This window comes from Myxocyprinus asiaticus, chromosome 49, assembly GCF_019703515.2.
Source record: "Myxocyprinus asiaticus isolate MX2 ecotype Aquarium Trade chromosome 49, UBuf_Myxa_2, whole genome shotgun sequence".
NCBI classification, from domain to species: Eukaryota; Metazoa; Chordata; class Actinopteri; order Cypriniformes; family Catostomidae; genus Myxocyprinus; species Myxocyprinus asiaticus.
The window spans coordinates 10,956,464-10,980,282 of record NC_059392.1 but is presented as its reverse complement, the minus strand read 5'-3'; the positions used below and the strand labels follow the sequence as shown (position 1 = coordinate 10,980,282).

At 37.5% G+C, this 23,819-nt stretch overlaps 1 protein-coding gene across 3 annotated transcripts in view; it reads left to right on the top strand.

Annotated features, from left to right (window-relative positions):
- The window catches only part of LOC127437967 (DNA-directed RNA polymerase, mitochondrial-like), a 48,510-nt gene that overhangs the window by 11,230 nt on the left and 13,461 nt on the right, over nucleotides 1-23,819 (top strand). For 2 of the 3 annotated variants that reach the window (XM_051693147.1, XM_051693148.1), the window contains exons 6-13: nucleotides 2,744-2,893; nucleotides 4,284-4,451; nucleotides 4,692-4,862; nucleotides 5,956-6,195; nucleotides 9,116-9,907; nucleotides 10,469-10,591; nucleotides 11,759-11,881; nucleotides 16,646-16,825. In XM_051693147.1, the coding sequence (XP_051549107.1) occupies nucleotides 2,744-2,893; nucleotides 4,284-4,451; nucleotides 4,692-4,862; nucleotides 5,956-6,195; nucleotides 9,116-9,907; nucleotides 10,469-10,591; nucleotides 11,759-11,881; nucleotides 16,646-16,825 (1,947 nt within the window). Of the gene's footprint in view, nucleotides 1-2,743; nucleotides 2,894-4,283; nucleotides 4,452-4,691; nucleotides 4,863-5,955; nucleotides 6,196-9,115; nucleotides 9,908-10,468; nucleotides 10,592-11,758; nucleotides 11,882-15,246; nucleotides 15,466-16,645; nucleotides 16,826-23,819 lie in introns of those variants that run through there. The other variant, XM_051693149.1, reaches the window with a different exon arrangement.

The following is a 23,819-nucleotide window of genomic DNA, read 5'->3' as shown; positions in this document are numbered from 1 at the left end:
GCCCATCAGGCATTTATGTGGTAATAAAATGTAGCATTGTGCAGGCGGAAATTTTCATATGCGGTATATTGGGTTTACAGTGTGACCAAAATCTTAGATCCACAGTATAAGTAATTTTATATCATGGTAATGGTATGTTTCACAAAGTAGTTATTTTAGCTTGAAATTCAACCCAAAATGTTTCATGTATTAAATATGTAGTAAAGCCTGAAATTTGTATAATACAGTTAATTAAATAGCTCACAAATGAAAGGTACCTTATCATATTTGGAACTTAATGGATGCTAACCAAAAAATACAATTATTAATAGCTCATTAATTAGTCTGTCATCCGTGCTGGCATCAAGTTTTTCACAATTTATATTTTAAAAAATTATACTCAAAAAAGTAATACATTATAAATAAGACAGGATGAACCTTTTTTGAAAACATAGTAAAATAGCTGGTATACACATATGCATGAATTCAATGTTAAAGGGATAGTTTGGTCAAAAATGAAGATTCTGTCATAATTTACTAGCCCTTATGTTGCTCCAAACCTGTGACTTTCTTTATTCCTTGGAAAACAAAAGGAGACATTAAGGCCGAACTTTTCCAGCCCTTTCATGATATGTTTGGTGATAATTCGCAGATGTCTCTGCCGACCTCCAACGCCTCCCTTCAAATAATAAATGACTACATGTCAGCACACAGCCCACTTTAGCGTATTCTCTGATCCACTCAGCAGGCTGTTGCTGTAATATATGCCGTATTTACAGTTCGTATTTTATGCAGCCACCCATTAGGCTGCCAGCCACGAACCATAGCTAGGATAACATCCAAATGTCAAATTCTAAATGTGTTTATTGTGTCTCGTAACTTCCACATATGGCCAATTAAAATCAACTGAGGTTGAACAGTCCAGTTCAGGACTGTTCTTGTCAAACCCATATGACTTTCTTCTTTGGAACACAAAAGGAGATTTAATGAATATTCTGGTCCATCTTTTCAGTGCAATGGCAGTTGATAGGAACTCACTTTAAAGTTCAAAAAGGACCCAAAAGTGTCATGTAAATAGTTCATGCAACTGTTGCGTCATATTTCTAATCTCCTGAAGGCATACGATACAAAATTTAAGTACACTTTCAGTGAGAAGCTTAACGTCTGTTTAGCAGTTCATGAGTACTATGAGTAAAGCTCGTTAACACAAGAAGTTTTTTAGCATGAAGGCGAGTATACGATGACAGAATTTTCATTTTTGGGTGATCTATCCCATTAAATGTACCATAATCATGTTAAATTGGGGCTTAAAATGCAGCGTCGATGTTCGATCAGGTCTCATAACAAAGTGCACAAAGTGTGAAAGGTAGAAGTAAATTGTCTTTTTCGTAATTAGCTTCTTTGCTTCATGCAAATGAATGATCGTTTGTGCAAACGAGATTTAAACCCTCTCAGCTTTCACATCCAGTTATAAAGAGCCAGTAATAATCAACATTGAGCCCCTGGCTGAGTTGTGATTCTCTGCGCTCATTATTTAACAGATCTTCTTGAGCTGACTTATCACCACACATACACACACACACACACACACACACACACACAAACAAACACTGGTTCTGCCAGGAAGCTTTAAAGCATTATTGTGCTATAATGTTTTACAGTCAGTAAAAATGTTAATAGCAATCTACCCTTTGTCAAAATAACCATCCACAGGGTAGCAATAGTCATGGAAAAATGGAAAAATCAGGGAATTTTAAAAATGTGATTTTCAGGCTTTGAACAGTCATGGAGATTTTTAAGAATTGTCCTGAAAATAATGTCACAATGCAAAAAAAAAAAAAAAAAAAATCTTTACGGTCTGAAATGTAGGCTTATATACACTCTCTCTCTCTCTCTCTCTCTCTCTCTCTCTCTCTCTCTCTCTCTCTCTCTCTCTCTCTCTATAGGGCTGTGAATCGATTATTCACAGTTTTCTCAGTGGATTTGCTGTAATTAAAAGTTTGGCTAAATCTTTTTGGACTTTTTTAGTAATAGGATCAAATGGGCAGGTTTAATTCATATCAAGCTTTATTGGCAAGATAACATTAAGTGTATATTACCAATGCATTATCAGACACTATTCATACAGATCTAAAACAAATAGATTGCTGAAGTTGAAAATCTCAAAACTTATTTTCTCTGGCTTTCGTTTGGTCGCTCTGTCGTGCACACACTTGGTCTCTCTCAAGCACTTTTGCTTTTGACACTGGTTCAGATTACGGGGAGTGAGCACTTTCATGTGATGCGAAGAGATATGGCAGCTTGCCTATATCTCTCCCACTCCTGGCTCACCACTTGCAGGTGAAGTCTCCATTCTCCGTAAAGTAAATACGCTCCCGTGTTTATTATGCCCGGGACATGCATCGTGCATAATGAATAAGCTTGCACTGCTCAGTTTCTGTAATAGGATGTGCTGTCAATTTGAGCGTGTACCACCTGGAAATTTATATATGCCAATTTTAGCCACAGGAATTGGCTAATTTGAATGAATTATGTTGGCCACAGGAATTGGCTAATTGGAATTATGTTACTTGTGTTAAACAGTTTATATATATATATATATATATATATATATATATATATATATATATATATATATATATATATATTTACAGTATATGCCAGTTCACTGCTTGAGTGTTGTTAGTATGTTCAACTATACTAAAAAATAATGCCTTAATTCCTTGTTGTTGTACCTCCTACCCTCCCATCTTGTGTGTTTTAGAGGCAAGGTGCCACATATCCTAAACTGGACTTCAGCCTGACAGAACTGCGGGATCGGTTCAATCTTCAGCTGAATATGGAGATGGCCAATACCATAACCATCGACTCAGTGGAGGCCATGAAGCCTGTCACAGAACACATGGCTAAAATGGTATGAAACCAAGATGAATCTAACATTAATGAGAATCAATCAAACGGTCTGTTTTTCAAGTTATCTAATTTTTATGAAGGATTTCATTTAATAATTAAGACTGTTATTAAAGCATATGGGTAGCTGACATGAAATAGTTTTGGAAAGTTGATATATCCTGTGGTTTTGACATGCTGTTCTCCGTCTAAAACTTTTTTGTGTGTGCATTAACATTTAGCTTATTCTTAGTTTTATGACTGCATATTCATTTTGAGACTACATTAATTATTTTTACATTTAAAAATGTATTTGTCACGCTGCAGGTCTATTTGAAATGAGCTAGTGCCTGCAAATACATTATGGTGACCAGTCATTGCACCTGAAATATATGCGTTCATAGAAATTTAACCTAAATGTTTTGCAACTGGTACTGGACAACTACCCATACAACATTATTTATGTTAGTTTGTAGGCCAGTATTAATATTTGGGATGTCTAGCATAACTGATATAAACACAGCGGGAATCCTCAAACATGGGAAACTAATATAAAGAGGCCTTTCAAAAACACATAATGTATACTTGTGGAGATGCCCAGATTTTCCCTGTAATAGTTAAAGCATGATATTTTGTTAGGATTCAAATTGACACAAAATGTCAGCACAGACATTTGTGAAAGTTTTCAACTCATGCATTTGCAAGTAGGCATATTCCCACAATCCAAATTCTTTCTAGGCTGGCATTTACTTCCCTGCCTTAGCTGCCTGTGTTCTTTTACTGTACACCAAAAAAAAAAAAAAGTCTCCGGTACTCCTGAAGCCATAGGTAGCATAAGAGGAGAATCTGTGTGTGTAATGTATTGAACAGGCCATAAACAGTAGCTGGTTGAATCTCATGAAAACTGTCAAGAAACTAGTCATATCCCCCCCCCCCCCCCCCAAAAAAAAAGATTCTCATTTAATATAATATTTTATGTAATTTATGTATTACTTAAATTAAGTACATTTTGTGAAGTATGATTAATAGTATACATCATGGTAGTATTTGTGGTACTTAAGTAAATGTATGCTGATTTGTGGCAAGACTTTGCAGTTTTTGCATAAAACAATGTGTCCCAACCAGGTGTGACACGATAAAATGACAAGCCCTAAACAAGTCGATAAGTCTCTTCCATGTATATCTGAGTTTTTGTCTTAACTAAAATTTTCTGTATGCTGAATATCACTTCTAAGTGCATAAAGAATCTGCACATTGTAATCAGTCTCTTTTTTTCAAACTCTTGTGCAAATCTATATGACGCAAAGCTTAAGACTTTATTGCAAGCATTTCAATCAGATTTTTTTTTAGCTTAATAGTCTTGCATGTGTTATGCGCTCTCAAATAAAGTAATATGTATGTTTATATTTTCATAGAGAGATTTACTAGCAACCCAGCGGGCAAACTGGGAGAAAGCTCTCTTTCAGGCATTGAAAGAGAAGAAACAGATATTAGCCAACAACAGCCAGAGGGCCTGGAGTACCTGCATATACCCTTACCTTTGTATTCTGGATGATCAGGAGTATGTGAACATCATGCTTCAGGTACCTACTGAACTGAACCTGAAACAAACATGTGATATTAAAGGTGCACAAATATTGAAAATTTTCTTGGACTTTTCACTAGTGATAGACTTTAAAGTGGTACTCTTCATCAAATTACAGTTATTATACGATAAGTATTCAAGTGTTTAATACATTTAGTGGTTAAGTGATTTGAGCTCTGTTGTGCAGCTGTATGGCGGCTGTATCTCTCCTTTGCTTCTGATGGGTTGTCTTGTTTAGAGTGTAGCCAAACTGTCACCCAGTGGGGAATCTTTACTCGTCATGGCAGAAGAGATGGGAACCAGAGTCCATAATATGTACTGCATCCGGCAGAAGAGCCACAGTCAGATGATCGAGAAGCTCGGGAACATCTACAGCTCATATGCTGAACTCCTGGCAAACGATACCAAGGTACAAGCTTTACTTTTGCCAGACTTGATATGAAAATGACCGCTTGTTTTATTCTGTGGCTCATATTGTGATGAAACATTTTTGAAGTAGACATAAGTCAAATTGAGCTCTATTTACATTATTAATACACCAAGCACTCTTACCAGTTTTCACTATCCAATCAATTCCCGATGGATAAAATCAAGTCCCACCCTAATTTCATTAGCCGTGTTTCCACTATCTGTCCAAATGAGGCCGTACTTGTGCATGCCAGGGCCAGTTGTGTTCCCACTGTCACTTCCGTGGCTTCATCGTGCCTCATCGGGGCTTCCTCGGCAATTATCCTTGAGCCAAAGAAAGCCAACTTGGGATTGAGGTGGGGTCATTGTCAAAGGTGGAGTTTAGCTGAGGCAGGTCAGAGGGTCAGCACCACGATATTCATTTCCCAATCTTTCATGTCTAGCTACCAGCTTACCTCAACAGTTCAATGGAGAATGGGAAATCGTCAATACTGGTCAGTAGATGAAATCAGGGCTCTTCTGAATATTTGGGCTGAGAAAAATTTGCAACGTCAGATCGACGGCATCTACCAAACGAAAACGTGATAAGTATATTGTTGCCAAACTTAACAAGTTGTGTGTCCAGTGCACAATGGTACAGGTTCGGAAACAATTGCAGGCACAGTACAAATCTGTGTTCATTTCAAGCTAGCTGGTCTCCAGAGTCTGATACCTCAGCTTGAGTTTCCCTCTTGCTTGTGAAATGAGCATGGTATGTGATGTTGGCACCAGGTGCAGGCTATTGGCCCAATGGTGGATATGCAGGCCGATTTTGGTCTCGTGGCACGAGGTCTGAGCTATTGCCCCCCGGCTGAGCAGTTGATATGGAATAGTGGAAAAGCGGCTATTGAATGTCTTGTTTCACTCTTTATTTGCTCAATTATGGAAGCATGTGGCGAATGCAGTTTCAAGTTTACCTTAATGACTGATAGAAATTTGGTTGCTGCTCACAGTTTTTACAGTGTTTCTCAAAGCCCTTCTGTATGCTCTAGTATCAAATATCCGTTTTGGTGTAAAATGCATTTGCTCTTACATCATTTCCTGCTTCTTTGCAGACCAGTGACATGTTGCCACGGGAGTGTTGGGCGAGTCTGGAGATGGAAAGGAGTAGCGGCCCATCTCTTTTAAGCGACGACACCCCTTGGCCACTGGTCCTGATGGTACAGCTTGGGTGCTTTCTGACTGACCTAATGGTGCGTGAGCTCAAAGTCCAGAGCAACATCCTGAACCCCACTCAAGAGGAGAAGCTCATTCCTGTCCTCTACCACATGTACACGTTCCGTAGCAGTCGGAAGGTAAGTGCCGTAGACTAGCCAGACAGCTAACTTCCTGCTTGACCGTAACTGAATATGAGAGGGATTGATCACCTTGTTGTGGCAGTTGTATTACAAGATCAGCAAACTTTGGAAATTTATTTTGAGTAATTTTGTCATCATCCCTAAACAGGAGATAAGAGGAATCAGTCTTCTCGTAGCAGCTGTTTCACAATGTTCCCAAGACAAGCTTGTTATTGCTCACATGGTAAAGTCTTTCCTTGGCCAGAAAGCCTTCATTTGAAACCAAGACTGTCCATTAAAAGTTGTCATAAACCTTCCATCCCCCACCTCCTGCCCCTCCGAAACCTCTCAGGGGCATGCACGTTTTCATGAATTATGGAATAATGTTTCCTGTGCAAGTGATCGCGGGGCCAGCGGAGGAAGACGAATTGCTTCAAAACTAATCTCTTTTTTTACTGTCTGCTTAATTGCCCAGTTGATTAACTGCCATGGGATTGCAAAGGGGGTTGGGGCGAGAAAGAGAGAAAAGATCAGGAGGGGTTTTCCATTTTGTCCCCTGAGTCTCATTCCTAACTTCGCTGGCCTGTTTCTAGGCATGGCCGTGCTCTCTGACAGAGGCCTCCTTTGATGGTTAACAGCCAATACGGTAAGACAAACAGCTAGATATCTAGCTGTTCAGACAGACTGTCAGAGAGAGAGAAAGAGCAACTTAAAGCTGATTAAAAGTCTTAAGTGGGTTTGTTTACATTTGAATTTTTGACAGTTGGAGTTTGAATTAACCAGCATTTCATTTGCCCATTTGAACATTCCGTCAATGCAAATCTATGGGCTTTTTCAGAATTTTGATAGTTCGCTGTGTGAAAACCGTATGTCTGATCATTTTGAAGAGACAGCACACTATTCCAGAACAGTCTGAAGGTCTGTACCAAATTTGGTGGATGTAGCTTGAAAGCTCTAGGAGAAGTTACAGTCAGAAATGTAGGTCTTTGTTTAGGGATTAAAAAAAAAAAAACCTAAACAAAGTTTATAGAATAACAGTATGTTGGCTTTGTCAAGCTAACATTATTATAAATCTGTTGCGAAAAAGCTGCTTAAGACTCAAAATCGGCGTATGCATTTACATACACCGTGTTATTGGCTTTCTCTGTGGCTCAGTCAGAAAGCAGCTTTCTCCACAGCAACAAAATTTCCCTGCAACGCTTGAGTAAATAACAAATATGGGATCCAAGGAAGACACGCTAGTTTATTTTCTGTTGCTTCGCTTTATTCCCAGATATTTAGAGTTGTTACTGTGTTTGTATCCTTAAAGGGATAGTTCATCCAAAAATGAAAATTCAGTCATTGTTGACTCACCCCTGTGTTGTTATAACCCCATATGACTTTCTTTCTTTTTGTTAACACAAAGGGAGAAGTTGTGAAAAATTTTTGTTCTCAGTGATATCACCTCTTCAAGCTTCAAAAGGAATTCAGAAGTCTAATAAATTATTCCATGACACTCATGATTGTTATGAAAGCATACGATAAGGCTTGGTGCGAAACAAACCGAAATCTAATGTATTATTTAGTAAAAATGTTCACTGACAGTTATTCTCCTGTGCACGTTCATGAGTCTGCACGTGAACTTTAGAGCTCTTTGCACCAGAGAAACAGTAGTTACGCAGCACGCACAAGATGGGGCATTCCATCGAAAACTCGTTTTGTTTCGTTTAAACAGGACCACCAGCGACATTAATAACAGAAAACACAACATAGCTGCCCACAAACCGGAGAACAGAACTTACAAACATGTCTGAAGAGTTTGTAGTGGAAGAATAGATGCATTTCAGTGGAGTCCTCCATCAAACAGAGAAATCAGGCTGAATGTAGCTACAGTCACACCGTTTCCTACTCAGACGCCAAACGACATGCAATAAAAGTTATCTTTTCTATGTTAATTAGAATTTTTTTTTGTCCTAAGCAGCTGTGAAGAGCAACGGAACATTCTGTCAATCGCTTGGTTTCTATATTTGGCATCGTGGCCGGTAACCCCGTATGCTATGAACTGGCACTGGTCCAAAATGCACAGGGGTGAGTAAACAATGGCGGAATTTTTATTTTTGGGTGAACTAATCCTTTAACTTTTCATTATGACCTGCAGCAGGATTCTGCTGCAATAGTGGGGTTTCCCTTTTACATAAAGCTCTGGGATTCCCCCACTGTACTTCATTGCATATAAGCAGACATGAGGGACATTAGTCGATATTTTAAATTAGTGTGTTTAAATGGGTATATTTTATAGTGTATGTGCTTTTTCCCTTTTCCAACTGTACTCCCCAAAATTTTTGAATTCTTTCCACAGTGTTGACTGGTAATATGATGTATGGCTCCATCCTATGACATTAGTTTTCCGGTCTGTTGCACGCACATGCACACTCTTCAAAAACCTCTAAGAACTTTGCTTATGCGTTTACATGGCCACATAAGCCATGTTCTTCGGGAGAAACCTGGCTGTGTTAACCCGCATTCTTTTAATCCCCTAAACTGCGTAAGGACAATGGCATTCTCGTTTACATGACATTTGAGAACACAGCTTTCTGCAAAAACCCTGGAATAAATCGTTTAGTGCATGTAAACATGGTCCCTGTTTAGACAAGCTATTAGCATGTGTATCTTTGCTTTCTCTTTCTCTGTGAATAGAAGTTTTTGATCTTACTGTCAAACACAGTTACGTCTTTTGTGATCCATAAACACTTTACAAGTAGCACACAGCATACATCATCTCTGGTTTATTTAAGTTGGGTTACAGGGCTGCTGCAGGCCAATGAAGGGAGATGGCTATTAATGTAGATCTGTCATAGCATGCAAGATTTAGTTGCCCATGTTTAATGTCCATTTGACGGCAGGCAATAAAGGTCAATTCTTGATTCTCCTCTACACTCCTCCTCTACATTTTCATTAGATTGGCTTTATTAAGCTGCACCCTATTGTGACCCAAATTCAGAGGGAGGCGATGGAAACAAAACTGACTTTTGACTCCTACGTCATGCCTATGCTTTGTCCGCCTGTGCCTTGGACATCTCCTAAAAGCGGTGCTTACCTCCTGATGCCCACCAAGCTAATGCGTGCAACCGATGGAGCCATCCAGCACCAACTCCTTCTGGAGAAGAGCCGAGATGAGGATCTCCACGCCGTGCTGGACTCCCTCAATCAGGTGGGCAACTGCGCTTGGAAGATCAATAAGCCACTGTTGGACATTATCATCTCTATCTTCAACGACAAGGGGAGCGACAAGCTCTGCATCCCTCCGCCCTTGTCCGAAGCTCCCGAAATTCCACGTTTTAACCCTCATGACCCTATATATACTCAAGTGGAGAAGGCCTATATGAAACATGAGGGCATTAAAGCCAAGAAGAAGGTTGCAGAGATGCACAGTCTCCGAATGGACGCTCTTTATAAGCTGTCCATCGCCAACCACGTGAGGGACATGATCTTCTGGTTCCCTCACAATATGGACTTCCGTGGCCGTACGTACCCCCGGCCGCCTTATTTTAACCATTTGGGAAGTGATGTGACGAGGGCTTTGCTGCTGTTTGCTGAGGGAAGACCTCTTGGTCCTAAAGGTCTTGATTGGTTGAAGATCCACCTGGTGAATCTTACTGGGTTGAAGAAGTGTAGCTCACTAGCTGGAAGACTGGAGTATGCAGAGAGTATCATGGAGGATATTCTCGACTCGGCAGACCATCCTCTTGATGTAAGCATTAAAAGTATCGTTCAGTGTTAGAGTATTTTTTTTAAATCAGCTTAGGTCTGAATTGGCCAATTTTGGAACCAGAGTATATGAGTCTTATTTTTTTCCAATTTAGCTTTTTCAAACCCGATTTCAGCCTGTGCTATTCTAGATTAGAGCTTTATTATGAACACAAAACAAGTAACAGACAAAAGAGTATAGATTTAAAAATATCGTCCAGCGTATCAGTTGTTCATATTAGCCAAAACATGAACGATTATTGGCTATTGTATTTGCCAAAATTTCTACAATAGTGCATCCCTACCATTTGCATTATTAAAATATAGTTCATACTTGATGTATTTATTTCTGTACATCTGGTACCTTGTGCCATCTGCTTACAGTACCTACAATATTCATACTGTGTATTTAGATTTTCTACATTTACTAAGATATAATTGATTTTGTGTTATCTCTGTTCCAAGTCAAATATACCACAGGCACAGTGGTAACTGAGCAATATTTTTATGTTTTGGGTTTTATTAAAATTCCTTGTTCCCAAAGAGTCACAGCTCTATTTTGCAGGGTCGGAAATGGTGGATGAATGCAGATGAGCCGTGGCAGGCACTGGCTTGTTGTATGGAGATAGCAAATGCCTCTCGGTCACCTGACCACACCAACTTCATCTCCTATTTCCCTGTTCATCAGGTACTGTCTCTGCTGGCTACTGAATGGATGCCGTTACATGTGTGTTTGTTTCTTCAACTATGGCACTCTTTAGCTCCCTCAAAGAACCAAATCATTTTTTCTAAACCAAGAAATGTAATTTCCACCACATCTCACATGATGTGTTGTATTTGATAGCATTCTGTGGTGGAAATGACATTTTAAAAATTGTTAGAATGAAATGACTCCTTTGTCTTGGTATTTCATAGTTAGCATTTTATGTATTCTAAATAAACACAAATAAAATTTTCACACATTTTGGATATTTTTTCTTTGCAAAAATTACAGTTTACTTGCAAATAACAAAAATATCCTGTTCACAAATGATGATTACCTTTTATTTTTCTTTATTTTCTTCATCATATTTTATCTCAAGCATGCTCTTCACTGATACTTTTGTCACTTGGTTTACATGTAACTTTTGAAAACTTTATTAGGGCAAAATTGTTGGTTGTGATGGAAATGACACCACAACTGTGGGGCAACTGTAATTTGTGTAAAAAATGAAAACCCATTTTCACACAATACATATTGAAAAGTTTTATTTATTTAACTGTTAGGAATTTAATAATTCTTATTTTATAGTTTAAGATTAAAATTATGGGTCTGGTACATGGGTATAACAAAAAAATCTATACATAAGCTTTGGAAAAGTTTAAAAAATAAATTATAAAGGCATGAAATAAAGTTTAAAAGATAGTTTGAATGTGACCTTAATATAACAAAAAGAAAGAAGTTTAATAAACTCTGTTAGTTTGAATTAAAATCAACCGCTTCAACGTAAATGTCACCATAGTTGAAGAAGGACCCACATGTGATTGTATTGTCTGTGCCGCTACAGATTTATAAGCATAAGAACTTTTCAATGCCATCAGACTCATTGCACATGTCTTTTTTATTTGCAAATCCATTAAAACTCACTCATTTGCAATTGCCAGATGGCTAGATGCTTTACTTCAATAACTGCACTTTTTCTTTCACAAGTGTTATTGCTTTTTAATCATATTCAAGTGGTAGTTTACATATCCTTGATGGACTTTAAATTAAGATAAAATTTGTGACCTTGTATGTCTTGTTTGTTTTTCTGGTCTTTGTTTATGAGAATAATCACACATAATCAAACATATCCTCATTATTTCTCTCTTTTAGGATGGCTCTTGTAACGGCCTCCAGCACTATGCTGCTCTCGGGCGGGATGTGATTGGTGCTACTTCGGTGAACCTAATGCCTTGTGAAGTTCCTCAGGATGTGTACAGTGGTGTAGCTCATCAGGTCAGTTATACTATAGCACCAGGGGCCATTGGTGTGTATTACCCTATATGGGACAAAAATATATTGTATGTTTTTTGATATATATAAATTTTGTGTGTTTTAAAATATACAAAAATGCCCGTAAATATATTTCTAAGATATACTGAAATAAATGTATTGGTCTATGACAAATAAAGATATCCGGGATTGCTTCCAGCTTATTTATTTTTTATAAAAATAAAATAATATTAGCTAAGCAAACTACTTAAGTCTGTATTTTGTTTTTCAAGGATTTGCACCTTTTAATGAGACTTTTTTTTTTTACATTCTCTGGACAGTTACACCACCTAGACATTTTTTACTTCAAACCCCACATTGCCCACAAAAATATCAAAAAGATTTTTAATTGAGCAATTTAAAACATGCTCATCATAGATGGTGTATTCAAGCAATTTTTTTAATATGAATTGCATTTTTAATATGTGTATTTATTTTATTTTTATTTTTTATAACTTGTTGTATCCAGACAAAATGAGTGTCATATCATTGACCCTTATATAAAAGTATTATGAATATATTTGAGTTATCCTTAAGACATTCAGCAGGAATAAAAATAGTTTAGGCTTTTTCCTCCCACTATTCTGTCTGCTTTTCTGGTGCATTTACAAGTTCTAAAATAAAGCTACTTGTAGCTGCTTACACACTTTAAAGGGATGGATACACTTACATAAACCTTTTTCTGGTCCATAAACATTTGCATGTATATTTAAAATCTGTTTTGATTTTGGAAATGCATTTTCTTGCCCCTGCAGTACATGTTGTCATATATTTTGAAAAGTATAGGTATTTCAACATACTAGTATATTTACAATAATACTTAACTGTCAAAGCTCTATAAAGCACAGTCTCAAATTATGGTCTCAAAGCTCCAGTATTCATTTCTGGGATGACTGCATATTTTGAGAGAACACCGTCTGGGATATTTTGAGCTACCAATTGATTTTGCTAAATTTGGGAATGCGGTGTGAGTGAGTGTTAACTCTAAAGTCTTGAACCATTCTAGCCAAAAACATCAGATTGTGCTTGCCATAGCATCGGAGTACACTGCAGATTCTCAATGAACTCTGAGCATGTCAGAGTGCTGAGTCAGAGTTTAGCCTAAACACAGCCTCACTGTTCCCAGGCTCTTCACAAGCCGAGATCATACCTTCTGTTTCATAGGGTAAGCTCTCAAGAGCCCCAATAAGACCATCAACAACTTTCACATCTCATGTGTGATTAATGAACCTGTTCTGCCCCTCCATGCAGATTAAGCAGTTTTTAGTTCATGGAGGATAATTGTTAGGGATCCACGAATATGACATTTCTCGGTCAATAACCGATGATCAACAGCTTGCTGTGGCCGTAAAAATTGCATAGCTTGTGTTTTAACCCTTTTAAATGGAGCGGATAACTAATGAATAAAAAAATTTAAAAAAAACTCCCACTACACAAAATAGGTGTTGTTAAAAGCTGAGATTCTGAATTTTATAATGTATATAGGCAATCTGACCAACTCCTAACTACTGCATTTTAATAGAGCTGTTCAGGTTGTAGTCCAAAAACACAGAAGAGAATCAAATTTTCGAGCCATGGGTTCCATCAAGGTTTTTCTGCTGGATTGTTTTATAATGGCAGTTTTCCTAAACTAGAGTTTTCCCTTACATCGTAGAAAACTATGATTTTCCATTTCAGCAGGCACTTTCACTCACATGCTTGTGGTATTTGTAGTCCTTATCTAGTAACTCCTTAGCAACATTTTTTTTTTTTTAAACATGGCTGATTCACGTTTGAGGTATGGCTGTGTCATTTATGTTGTAGAACAAAATGTCCAAGTATATTCAATTAATGTTTACCACAGACTACGGCTGAACATTTAATCAAAATACAATCGAAATCGCGAAATGAGGTAGAGCGATTATCAAACCGGAAGGGCTGCGATTTAATTAACTAAATAAATGGTCTGCACACGCTACTCCCTGTGCTTAGTCTTTTAGCAAGTCAGTCCACTGTCAGCCATCTTTGGAATGCTTCCGGGAGGCTATTTCCAGTCATGACAGTGCACCTCCTATCTACTTGAATGGGGAAAGACCGAAATCTCATAAATGGTTGGTCAAGATTACGATCAATGAACATATTTCAAATCAGCAATAAAATCTGATAACACTGGAATCATAAATTAGGATTCATTACCTCAGATAACGTTAAAAAAACGAATTTTTCCCGGATTGCATAGCTAATACACATGCACGCTCTCGAGTTGATTGACAGGCGATCTCTGTATCTAAAAGGTGATTGGCTCTTTTACCTGTTAGGTGGGACTTTCTACATGCGTTGACCATTATTATTATTATTATAAAACAGTAGCATATTTATGTACCATTTTACACTTGCATGCAGCACTCCTATGCGGTCCAGTTAAACTCATAAGCCTATATTTAGTAGTGGTAGTATTAGTTACAGATATAGACATTACAGATATTTCAGTTTCTTTTTCTGTTAAAGCATAATTTTCTGTAAAGCTGCTTTGAAATGATGAGTGTTGTGAAAAGCACTATACAAATAAAATTAACTTGACTAGTAGAAGTGGAATTTTACACAAATATATTTCCATAATAATTTCTTAAATTATTGGGTTTCAAAAAATAATAGTGAAAAGTGGTCTGAGACCCTGTCACAAAGTGGACAAAAACAGGTGTAGGTCGTTTTTATTTTTATGAACATTACGTTTTTTTTTTTATATATATATATAATCATATCGCAGCTCAAATTCCAATATTTTTCATAATTATTGGAATTAGATTTTTTTTTTTGTCCAAATCGTTTAGCCCTACCACAGACCTTATTTCACTCATAAATTGAAAAAACCTACTATAAAAACCCATTGGAAATTCCAGAGGGAACCCATGGTGAATTAGTCTTCTGGATATGAACCACTCTATTTGTTGACTATTTAGAAGTGTTCCATTTCAAAATTTATGAAATATGATGACAATAATCATAATAGGAAACAGGTAAAAACATACAGATCGGATAGACATGTCATATATCTTTAGAAATGACATATATCTTTAGAAATGTCTCAACTAGTGCACAAGCATATTTATTTCACTCACAGACCAAACCAGATGGAATGCGAGAAAGCTATGAACCAACTAGGGGTGTAACTGTTCTCTGTAAAAAACCAAACCATACGGTTCTCCACCCACGGTTCGGTAAGCATTTGCACTGCGGTTCATCTCAAGTTTAATGATGCATCTGGATCATACAGTTTGGCGAAGAAAATAAAGCACCAAATAGACATGCGCAGTTATTACCTCCGCTAATGCACCTTTATCGCTCTGTAGGCACGCTCTGCCTGTTTCATGTGGGTCAACTTGCTACAGAGAGAAGCTGTCGATATCACACAAACATAGATAGCGCGCTGCGCACACAGAGCCGCAGGTGAGCCCGAAACTGAACACACTCCCTTCCATCTTTAAGGAATTCAATGCTAATTCAGACAAACATATAACAATAACTAAAGCGCTTGGAGTGTTCATTGCCAAAGTTATGTTGCCCTACTTCGTTGATCAAGATGTCGGATTTCCGCATATGACTAAAACACTCGTGTTGCATTACGACATCCCTTCTAGCATCCATTTTAACAGCAAGGTTTTTTCTTCTATAGTGATATACAGCTTCCTGTTGAATATATGTTGAGTTGAGTATGAAATACACTTTATATTGATGCATGTAGCATAAATACAGGTATTAAGTTAAATGTTGAGTTAGTAATTAGAGAAAAAAAATGTTTTTAGTTAAGGACATGGTTTTATTCAGTAAAATTGTAGTAGCCATATAGTAACCATGGTTTTACTATAGTATTGTAACCATGAGAGTAACCATGTTAATTTTGTGGTTACTGTGATTTTACTACAAATACCATGGTTAAACTATGGTTACTGTTGTAAAACCATGGTGATTTGTAGTGAGGGTAAATCTCTTGAAGTGTTTGTTACCAAATAGAATATTTTTACTTTGGCAGTAATATTTCTTTTTCCGAACCGTACCGAAACCGTGACCCTAAAACCGTGATACAAACTGAACCATGAGAAATTTTAACCGTTACACCCCTAGAACCAACTCAACTAGCTCAGAGGTGAATCACAACATTCTGAACTTTGTTTTGAAGTAAAAAAGTATTTAAAAATTGGACAAAAAGACAAAGGTCCAAGACTGTGTACTTAACGTCTTTAATTGATTAGGGAATGAACTACAATCCCATGAAGCAGGAACTGGAAAAATATAAATCTATTGATTTAAAGTCTATACTGTAAGTATAGAAACAATATATTTTAAGTTTATTGCAAAATATTCAGATGTACACTTAAGCAGTGTTGGGAGATGGACTCGAATGCATCATTCACAGTGCGTCACTGCAGAGCTCCTTTGTCGTGATTTCTTTGCAGCGATTCTCTGATTGGTGAATCTTTCTCTTCAGCAACATGGGTAGTGTAGATCTTCATTAGGAATTTAGCTATTATTAAACGATTTTTTCAAATGAAGTTGAAATAATGCCGGCTGATGACTATAACAGAAGCATATCCCATTGATTAACAAACTCTGAGCTCACAGTAGGTATGTCTTTAAATGTATATTAGTTATCATTAAAAATCAATTTGTCTATGGTGAAAATGAATGTGATTTTCACTCCTGGAACCAGACTGTTGCTCGCTTTTGAGTGTTCTGTCCTATGTCTCACAGGTGGAGGAGTTCAGGGCTCGGGATGCAGAGAAGGGTTTGAAGATTGCACAGGTGCTGGAGGGCTTCATCAGCAGGAAGGTGGTGAAGCAGACGGTGATGACTGTGGTCTATGGCGTCACTCGCTACGGGGGCCGTCTACAGATCGAAAAGCGACTCAAGGAAATCGATGATTTCCCTAAGGTGAGGCGTTTCACGCTTTGGTAAAATGACCATATATGCTGTAACAAACTCTGGTTATATAAAATTGGCTGATTTGAGATGAAACAAACCCTGTCCTTGATGCTGTCCAGGTGAAGGTAGTCTGTTTCTTTGTACTTTGTAGTCTGGTTAGCATTTCAACCTGACTGATGAATATAAGCTCTCTGTCTGGTTCTCACAGAAACGGTGTGGTCCATGTTTCCCCATTTTAGGTTTTTACTCATACCAAGTATAATTTTCATGCAGTTGGTTTTTTTATTTATTTATTTATTTTGACCGACCAACTATTTAGCCTTTTCTTAAAGATGAAGTGTCTAGTTTTTTTTATGTTAAATTCCTCCTATCCCAGCTTGATATGCTGGAACAACTACATTTCAAATGAAAAGTGTAAACCCCAGCCCAATACATCAATATTGGCTCAACCAATGGTGTGTGTTTGGGGTGGGACTATCAGGACCTGAAACTTTTTTTCTTTTTTTTTTTCTTTTCTCCAATTCCATTTGGTGACGCTATTAGTGCAGAAATTACGCACTTCACCTTTAAGCTAGATTTAGTGGTAAAGATAGGCTCTATAAGCTTTACATCGTACTTTTCTGCATGTGACATGAACATTAAGGATTAAGTTTCCCTCTGTTTGCGTCAGTCTTGTGGGCAACCATTGAAACAGTTAATGCTCCTCTCATCTCTCTCCCTGACAGGAATAGAATTATCACCTCGTAGAGTCAGGGGAGCTAATCTCCACGTACTACTGCTTGCTAAAGCAAAACCAAATAACATTGTAATCATTCAATATTTTTGGTGATGTTTCTATTATTTCTGTTGCCATTTCTCTTAGCAAACTCTTTTTGTTAGCTATCCCAGCCTGATTTAGCTGTTCGATTGCTGACCGTAGCTGGATATACTGTCCCATTACAGTCATTAAAACTCATTTTTTAACCACTCCACAGATTTCATACTATATTGCAAACTATAGTGTTAGTCGTAGTATAGGAAGTTGTTTAGGACGTCTACTTTGTGCATGACACAATTCAGTTTTCCAACAATTGTTTACAGACAGATTGTTTAGTTTTATTGACTATATCACAATTCCAGCGGGTCAGAAGTTAACTGTGCCTTTAAGCAGTTTGGAAAATTCCAGAAAATGATGTCACGCTTTTAGACAATTAGCTTCTGGTAGGAGGTGTACTGAATTAGAGGTGTACCTGTCAATGTATTTTAAGGCCTACCTTCAAACTCAGTGCCTCTTTGCTTGACATCATGGGAAAATCAAAGGAAATCAGCCAAGACCTAAGAAAAAAAAAATTTGGACCTCCACAAGTCTGGTTCATCCTTGGTAGCAATTTCCAAATGCCCAAAGGTACCATGTTCATCTGGACAAACAATAGAATGCAAGTATAAACACCATGGGACCACGCAGCCATCATACAGCTCATGAAGGAGTTGTATTCTGTCTCCTAGAGATGAATGTAGTTTGGTGCGAAAAGTGCCATTCCAACCGTGAAGCATGGGGATGGCTGCATCATGTTGTGGGGGTGCTTTGCTGCAGTAGGGACTGGTGCACTTCAAAAATAGATGGCATCATGAGGAAGGAAAATTATGTGGATATATTGAAGCAACATCTCAAGACATCAGCCAGGAAGTTAAAACTTGGTCACAAATGGGTCTTCTTTTTTTGTGGCAAAATGGCTTAAGGACAATAAAGTCAAGGTATTGGAGTGGCCATCACAAAGCCCTGACCTCAATCCAATAGAAAATTTGTGGGCAGAACTGAAAAAGCATGTGCGAGCAAGGAGGCCTACAAACCTGACTCAGTTACACCAGTTCTGTCTGGAGGAATGGGCCAAAATTTCAGTAACTTATTGTGAGAAGCTTGTGGAAGGTTACCCTAAATGTTTGATCCAAGTTAAACAATTTAAAGGCAATGCTACCAAATACTAACAAAGTGTATGTAAACTTCTGACCCACTGGGAATGTGATGAAAGAAATAAAAGCTGAAATAAATAATTCTCTCCACTATTATTCTGACATTTCACATTCTTAAAATAGTGATCCTAACTGACCTAAGACAGGGAAAGTTTTCTATGATTAAATGTCAGGAATTGTGAAAAACTGAGTTTAAATGTATTTGGCTAAGGTGTATGTAAACGTCTGACTTCAACTGTAGATTCAAAATTTATAATGTGTAATTTTATTTTAACTTGGTTGGCAGTGATTGGATGATGTTGGCCATTACTTTGAATAAGTTATGCTAATTTCTGATGTAATGTCTGTAACGTCTACATGAATAACCAACACTCCTGGAAACATAATAAAAAAATTGTATCTGTTTTTTTGTAGCTTTGTATTATTTAAAATTTTCACAACTTAGTCCCGCTGTCCACATATGTTGCCATACATTTTTAGGTAAACTATTTGCTCATTGAATGTTTTTATTTTTTATTAGGTGCTACTAGGGAAATGGAAAATGCACACAGCAGTCACACTCAGGTTTCAGAAGGTTAAAGAGACTTTAATGTTTACTCCTACATAAATTTCACCTCATTTCCAAATGTGAATTTTGAAACTGCTTTATTTATTTTGCTTTTTAAGTGTTTTCAAAAACACTCTTGTAAAAACCCATTGGAAATGGCTTGAAATGCTAATTCTCTTCTGGGTTTTAGGATTACAAACTGAACAGCTCTTTTGGACAATACCTTTTTGATCTCATCTGACCCTTTGCAATGATGCCAAGTGTCTTTTTTACCATTAGATGGCACTCAGCATTAGACCTTGATAGATTGAGATCAGAATGTTGAGGATCAGAGGCTGTCACAGAGAATGCACATCTGTCACTCTGGTTTCACTGTTGCAACCATTGAAACTTTGCTTGATTAATTACTGTAATGATGGATCTGTATGCCAGCATGTTTGATCAGGTGTCCATTATTTTCACCTGTGTGTGCAGGTGAAATGCAGGGGATTTAAAAATTTGGAAAGTCTTTGTGTGCTGATTTTGTAAATAATTGTGACCTTCATGTGTCCATGCAAATCAGCCATTTTTGGCACACTTGCATATCCCATCTGTGGCTTGTGATATTAGCATTTTCATGGGACTGTCACAGCAAGAGATTTCAGTCATGTCAAGCTAGTTATATGTTGGACGACTTTAATATGTCAGACATTTTTAAATGTTAAGAGCTCATATGGACTATAATTAGTGTATTGTACAGAGGGCTGCACATGGACTGTGTGAGCATTCTGTGCTGACAACGAAATTAATGTCATGCACACTGTGTCATCGTTGCATGCACATGCCATTGACTGTGCTAAAAGACTATCATAAAGCAGTCGTAGTGTGCATGCATTGAACGTGTCTGTCTGGGTTCGTGGTCAGTAAACTAAGATGGAAAAAACTAAGTATATCCAGGGCTGGGAAGTAACGAAATACATGTAAGGGATTACGTATTTAAAATACAAAATATAAGTAACTGTATTCCACTACACTTACAATTTAAATAATTGGTATTTAGATATTGTTACATTCAAAAAGTATTTAGATTACTGAAGAGATTACTTTGCATTTATTTGTCATTTGTTTCATTTAATATTTAGTCCTTTCAGATGGAAAACATTTATACATATAAATGATGCGATCCAAAGTGCATTTGAACAGCGGTGAAACACTTTCATATGATGTGTTACATTCATACGAGCAGACAGAGGAGTAAGTTTGAAGTAGTTTGGAGCACAAGAAATAGAAAGAAACCTTGTGTAAATTGTCAGCTGCTGTAAAATGCTACTTCTAGCCATTTTACATGCATGTTACCAGGCATGATCATATTTTTTTATGAAGAAAATTCACGTTGGATCATAATTTCTTTTTTCTAGTAAGACCTTTGATATTAGGGAATATTTTTTATTCTTGATGATAATTTTTGTATTATTTTCCTGTAAAAATATCTAAATACCCTTAAAACAGATCAATTTGATTTATCTTGTTTTAGAAACAACACTGCATAAGATATTTAGGTTTCTCAGAGAATGTATTTTTAACATGTGTATTTTGTCTTACTGTACTGGCAGAGTTTTTATAGTCAAAACAAGTGAAAAAATCTACCAGTGCTGAAGAAGTAATCCAAAGTATTTAGAATACGTTACTGATCTTGAGTAATCTAACGGAATACGTTACAAATTACATTTTACAGCATGTATTCTGTAGTGGAATACATTTCAAAAGTAACCCTCCCAACACTGAGTATACCCTAGCACCATATGTGGAGCTATGGCCTGTTAGTAGAGCTGCAACTAACAATTATTTTGATAATCAACTAATCTAACAATTATTAGAACGATTATTCGACTATTCGGAGATTATTGCAATGATTAATCATTAGCACTTAACCGACTATTCAGCTTGTGTCCGACATAAGGTTGTATTAAAAAAGTGTTTGTCTTGTTTTCCATTTAAAATTGTCTAAAAAGTCTTAAAACAATATACTTTTACTTGAGAAGCAACATATAAGATATTTAGACTTGCTTTAAGAGAATTTATCTTAAATATAAGTGTATATTTTTCACTTGGTTATACTTCTGTGAGTGCAGTAAAGACAAAATATACTTGTATTCAAGATCTATTCTCTAAAAGCAAGTCTAAATATCTTATATGCTGCTGCTCAGGTAAATACATATTTTTTTAAAGGATTTTTAGCTAATTTAAAATATATGTATTTTAATATTATATTCAACATTCTCAGTTAACAATTTTTTTCTTCTGCAGTATAGCTGCTAAAGAAAATGTACGTTGCTTTAAAGGAGTTTTAAATATTTATATTGGAAAACAAGCCAAAACAAAAACAAATCAAAAACACATTTTGTTGCAGTGTATAATGGGGCGACGACTACCCTCTCACCTTCACTTCAATCCATTTTTAACTGACAAAAAAACAAACTCTCTCTTATTAATAAAGCTACCAATTTTCTTCACAATTATAAACACACAGTGACACATATATTATTGTTTAATAAGTCGCGAGCCATCACATTATAATCTAGCTACAGCAAGCGCGTGCGCTCAAGGGACGAGCGTCCCAGCCACAAAGTGTGCCTCAGCTGGGCACAGTTTCAATCTCTCCCCCTTAGATTGGGACCTTCGCGCAACTCATAGAAGAGAGTTTGTAGTTATTTACATGGCCTGCTTCTTTATTTTTTTTAACTTTAATAAAACTATAACGCATTAAATATAACTGCATTAAAGATGTAATGCCGGGGTGTTTCCTTTAAAGACTCTCGACACGCCACACATGCTCCAGACACATTAAGCTATGGTGCTCATGCGGGAGGGTTCTGATTTGACCAGTGTCATGCCCTGATCCCATTCCTCCTTACTCTCCCTATCATTTCCTGTCAACTATCTACTTCCATTCCCAATAAAATGTTGAAATCACAAAAATGGTTTAAGAGGTTTAAGTTTACAAAAAACTAATTTAAGAGCATCATCTTTTTATTTTCGAGGTTCGTGCAAGGTAGGTTGGTGGCCTTCCTTGTTTAAATAAGGAAAAAAGGGGGCACAAGGGAACAAGTGATAGAGATCAGTGCTTCTCCAATGTGTGTTCTGATCAGCAGCAGGGTAAACACAGGCAGCTGTCCAAACATGGAATAATCGCACTTCAGACAGGATTCCCTTTTTCACTGCGTGAGTATCATGCCAGCGTGACAAAACAAATTTCTTAGGACTTGTCTCCCTTAATCTTGAGTTTGAGTTGCTCAGATCTGTCATAACCAACAGATCAGGATATAGGTTACTGATCAGACATATTACAGTTATAAACTGATAACTCTCCAACTTCACCTTCATGGCGGCAAAACAAGGTCAAAGAATTTGTCTTAATAGATCTTTTTAATTGACGGCCACATGTTTTATTTCACCTTATACCTTTGCCCCAAATCGACAATCCAGAATGCACACAGTAACCCTTTTTCAGATCACTCTTACCCTGGTTATGACCCCAATGCATCCCAGTGAACCTGCAGTCCAACACTCTTTAGCCATTTTCCACTATCGGGCCAGTGCGAGCCAGGGCTATTAACTGCTCAGCCGGGGCCAAAAGCCATGGACATCAAGCCGCGAGACCAAAATCTATCAGCATTCCCACCACGTGGCCAATAGCCTTGCAGTGTTGCCCTAAAAAACGCCCTTAATATTCCACACTGGTGCCAACGTGTCACACCCCGCCCATTTCATAAGCAAGAAGGAATCTCAAGCTGAGATATCAGATTGTGGAGACTAGCTAGCCCTCGTAATGAACACTAATTTCTACTGTGCCTGCAATTTTTTTTTCTACATTGTTCCCCAAACCTGTATTATTGTGCGCTGGATACACAACTTGGCAAGTTTGGTGACAATATACTTAATCACGTCTTTGTTCACCAGACTCTACGTCGATCTGACGTTGCACATTTTCATCCGCCAAAATGTTCAAAAGGGCCCTGATTTTGTCTGCTGACCATTACTGACGGCTGTCCATTCTCCGTTGATCTGTTGAGGTTAGCTGGTAGCTGGATATAGAAGAATGGGAAATGGGTATCTTGGTGCTGAAACCTCTGACCTGACTTAGTGAAACTTTGCCTTTGACATTGACCCCTATGACCTGACATTGGCCTTGTTTGGCCCAAGGGTAATCGGTGGGCCAAAGGCCATTGGCCCTGAGGAAGCCCCAAAGAGGCACGACGAAGCACTGGAAGTGAAAGTGGGAACGCAAATGGCCCTGGCATGCACTAGCATGCCCTCATTTGGCCCGATAGTGGAAACGTGGCTATTTACCAGCAAAAACTTTTACCCCACCTCCCCCTTCAACACTTTGTACATTTTCCTCTGGTGCATATCAGTCCGTCACTGTCCTAGACTTCACTCATTGTCACCCTGCACTAGAAGTCAGGAAAGGCTCCCGGGGCACTGGACAGTCTAATCTAAGAAGTAATGTGATGGAAGCAGCCCTGG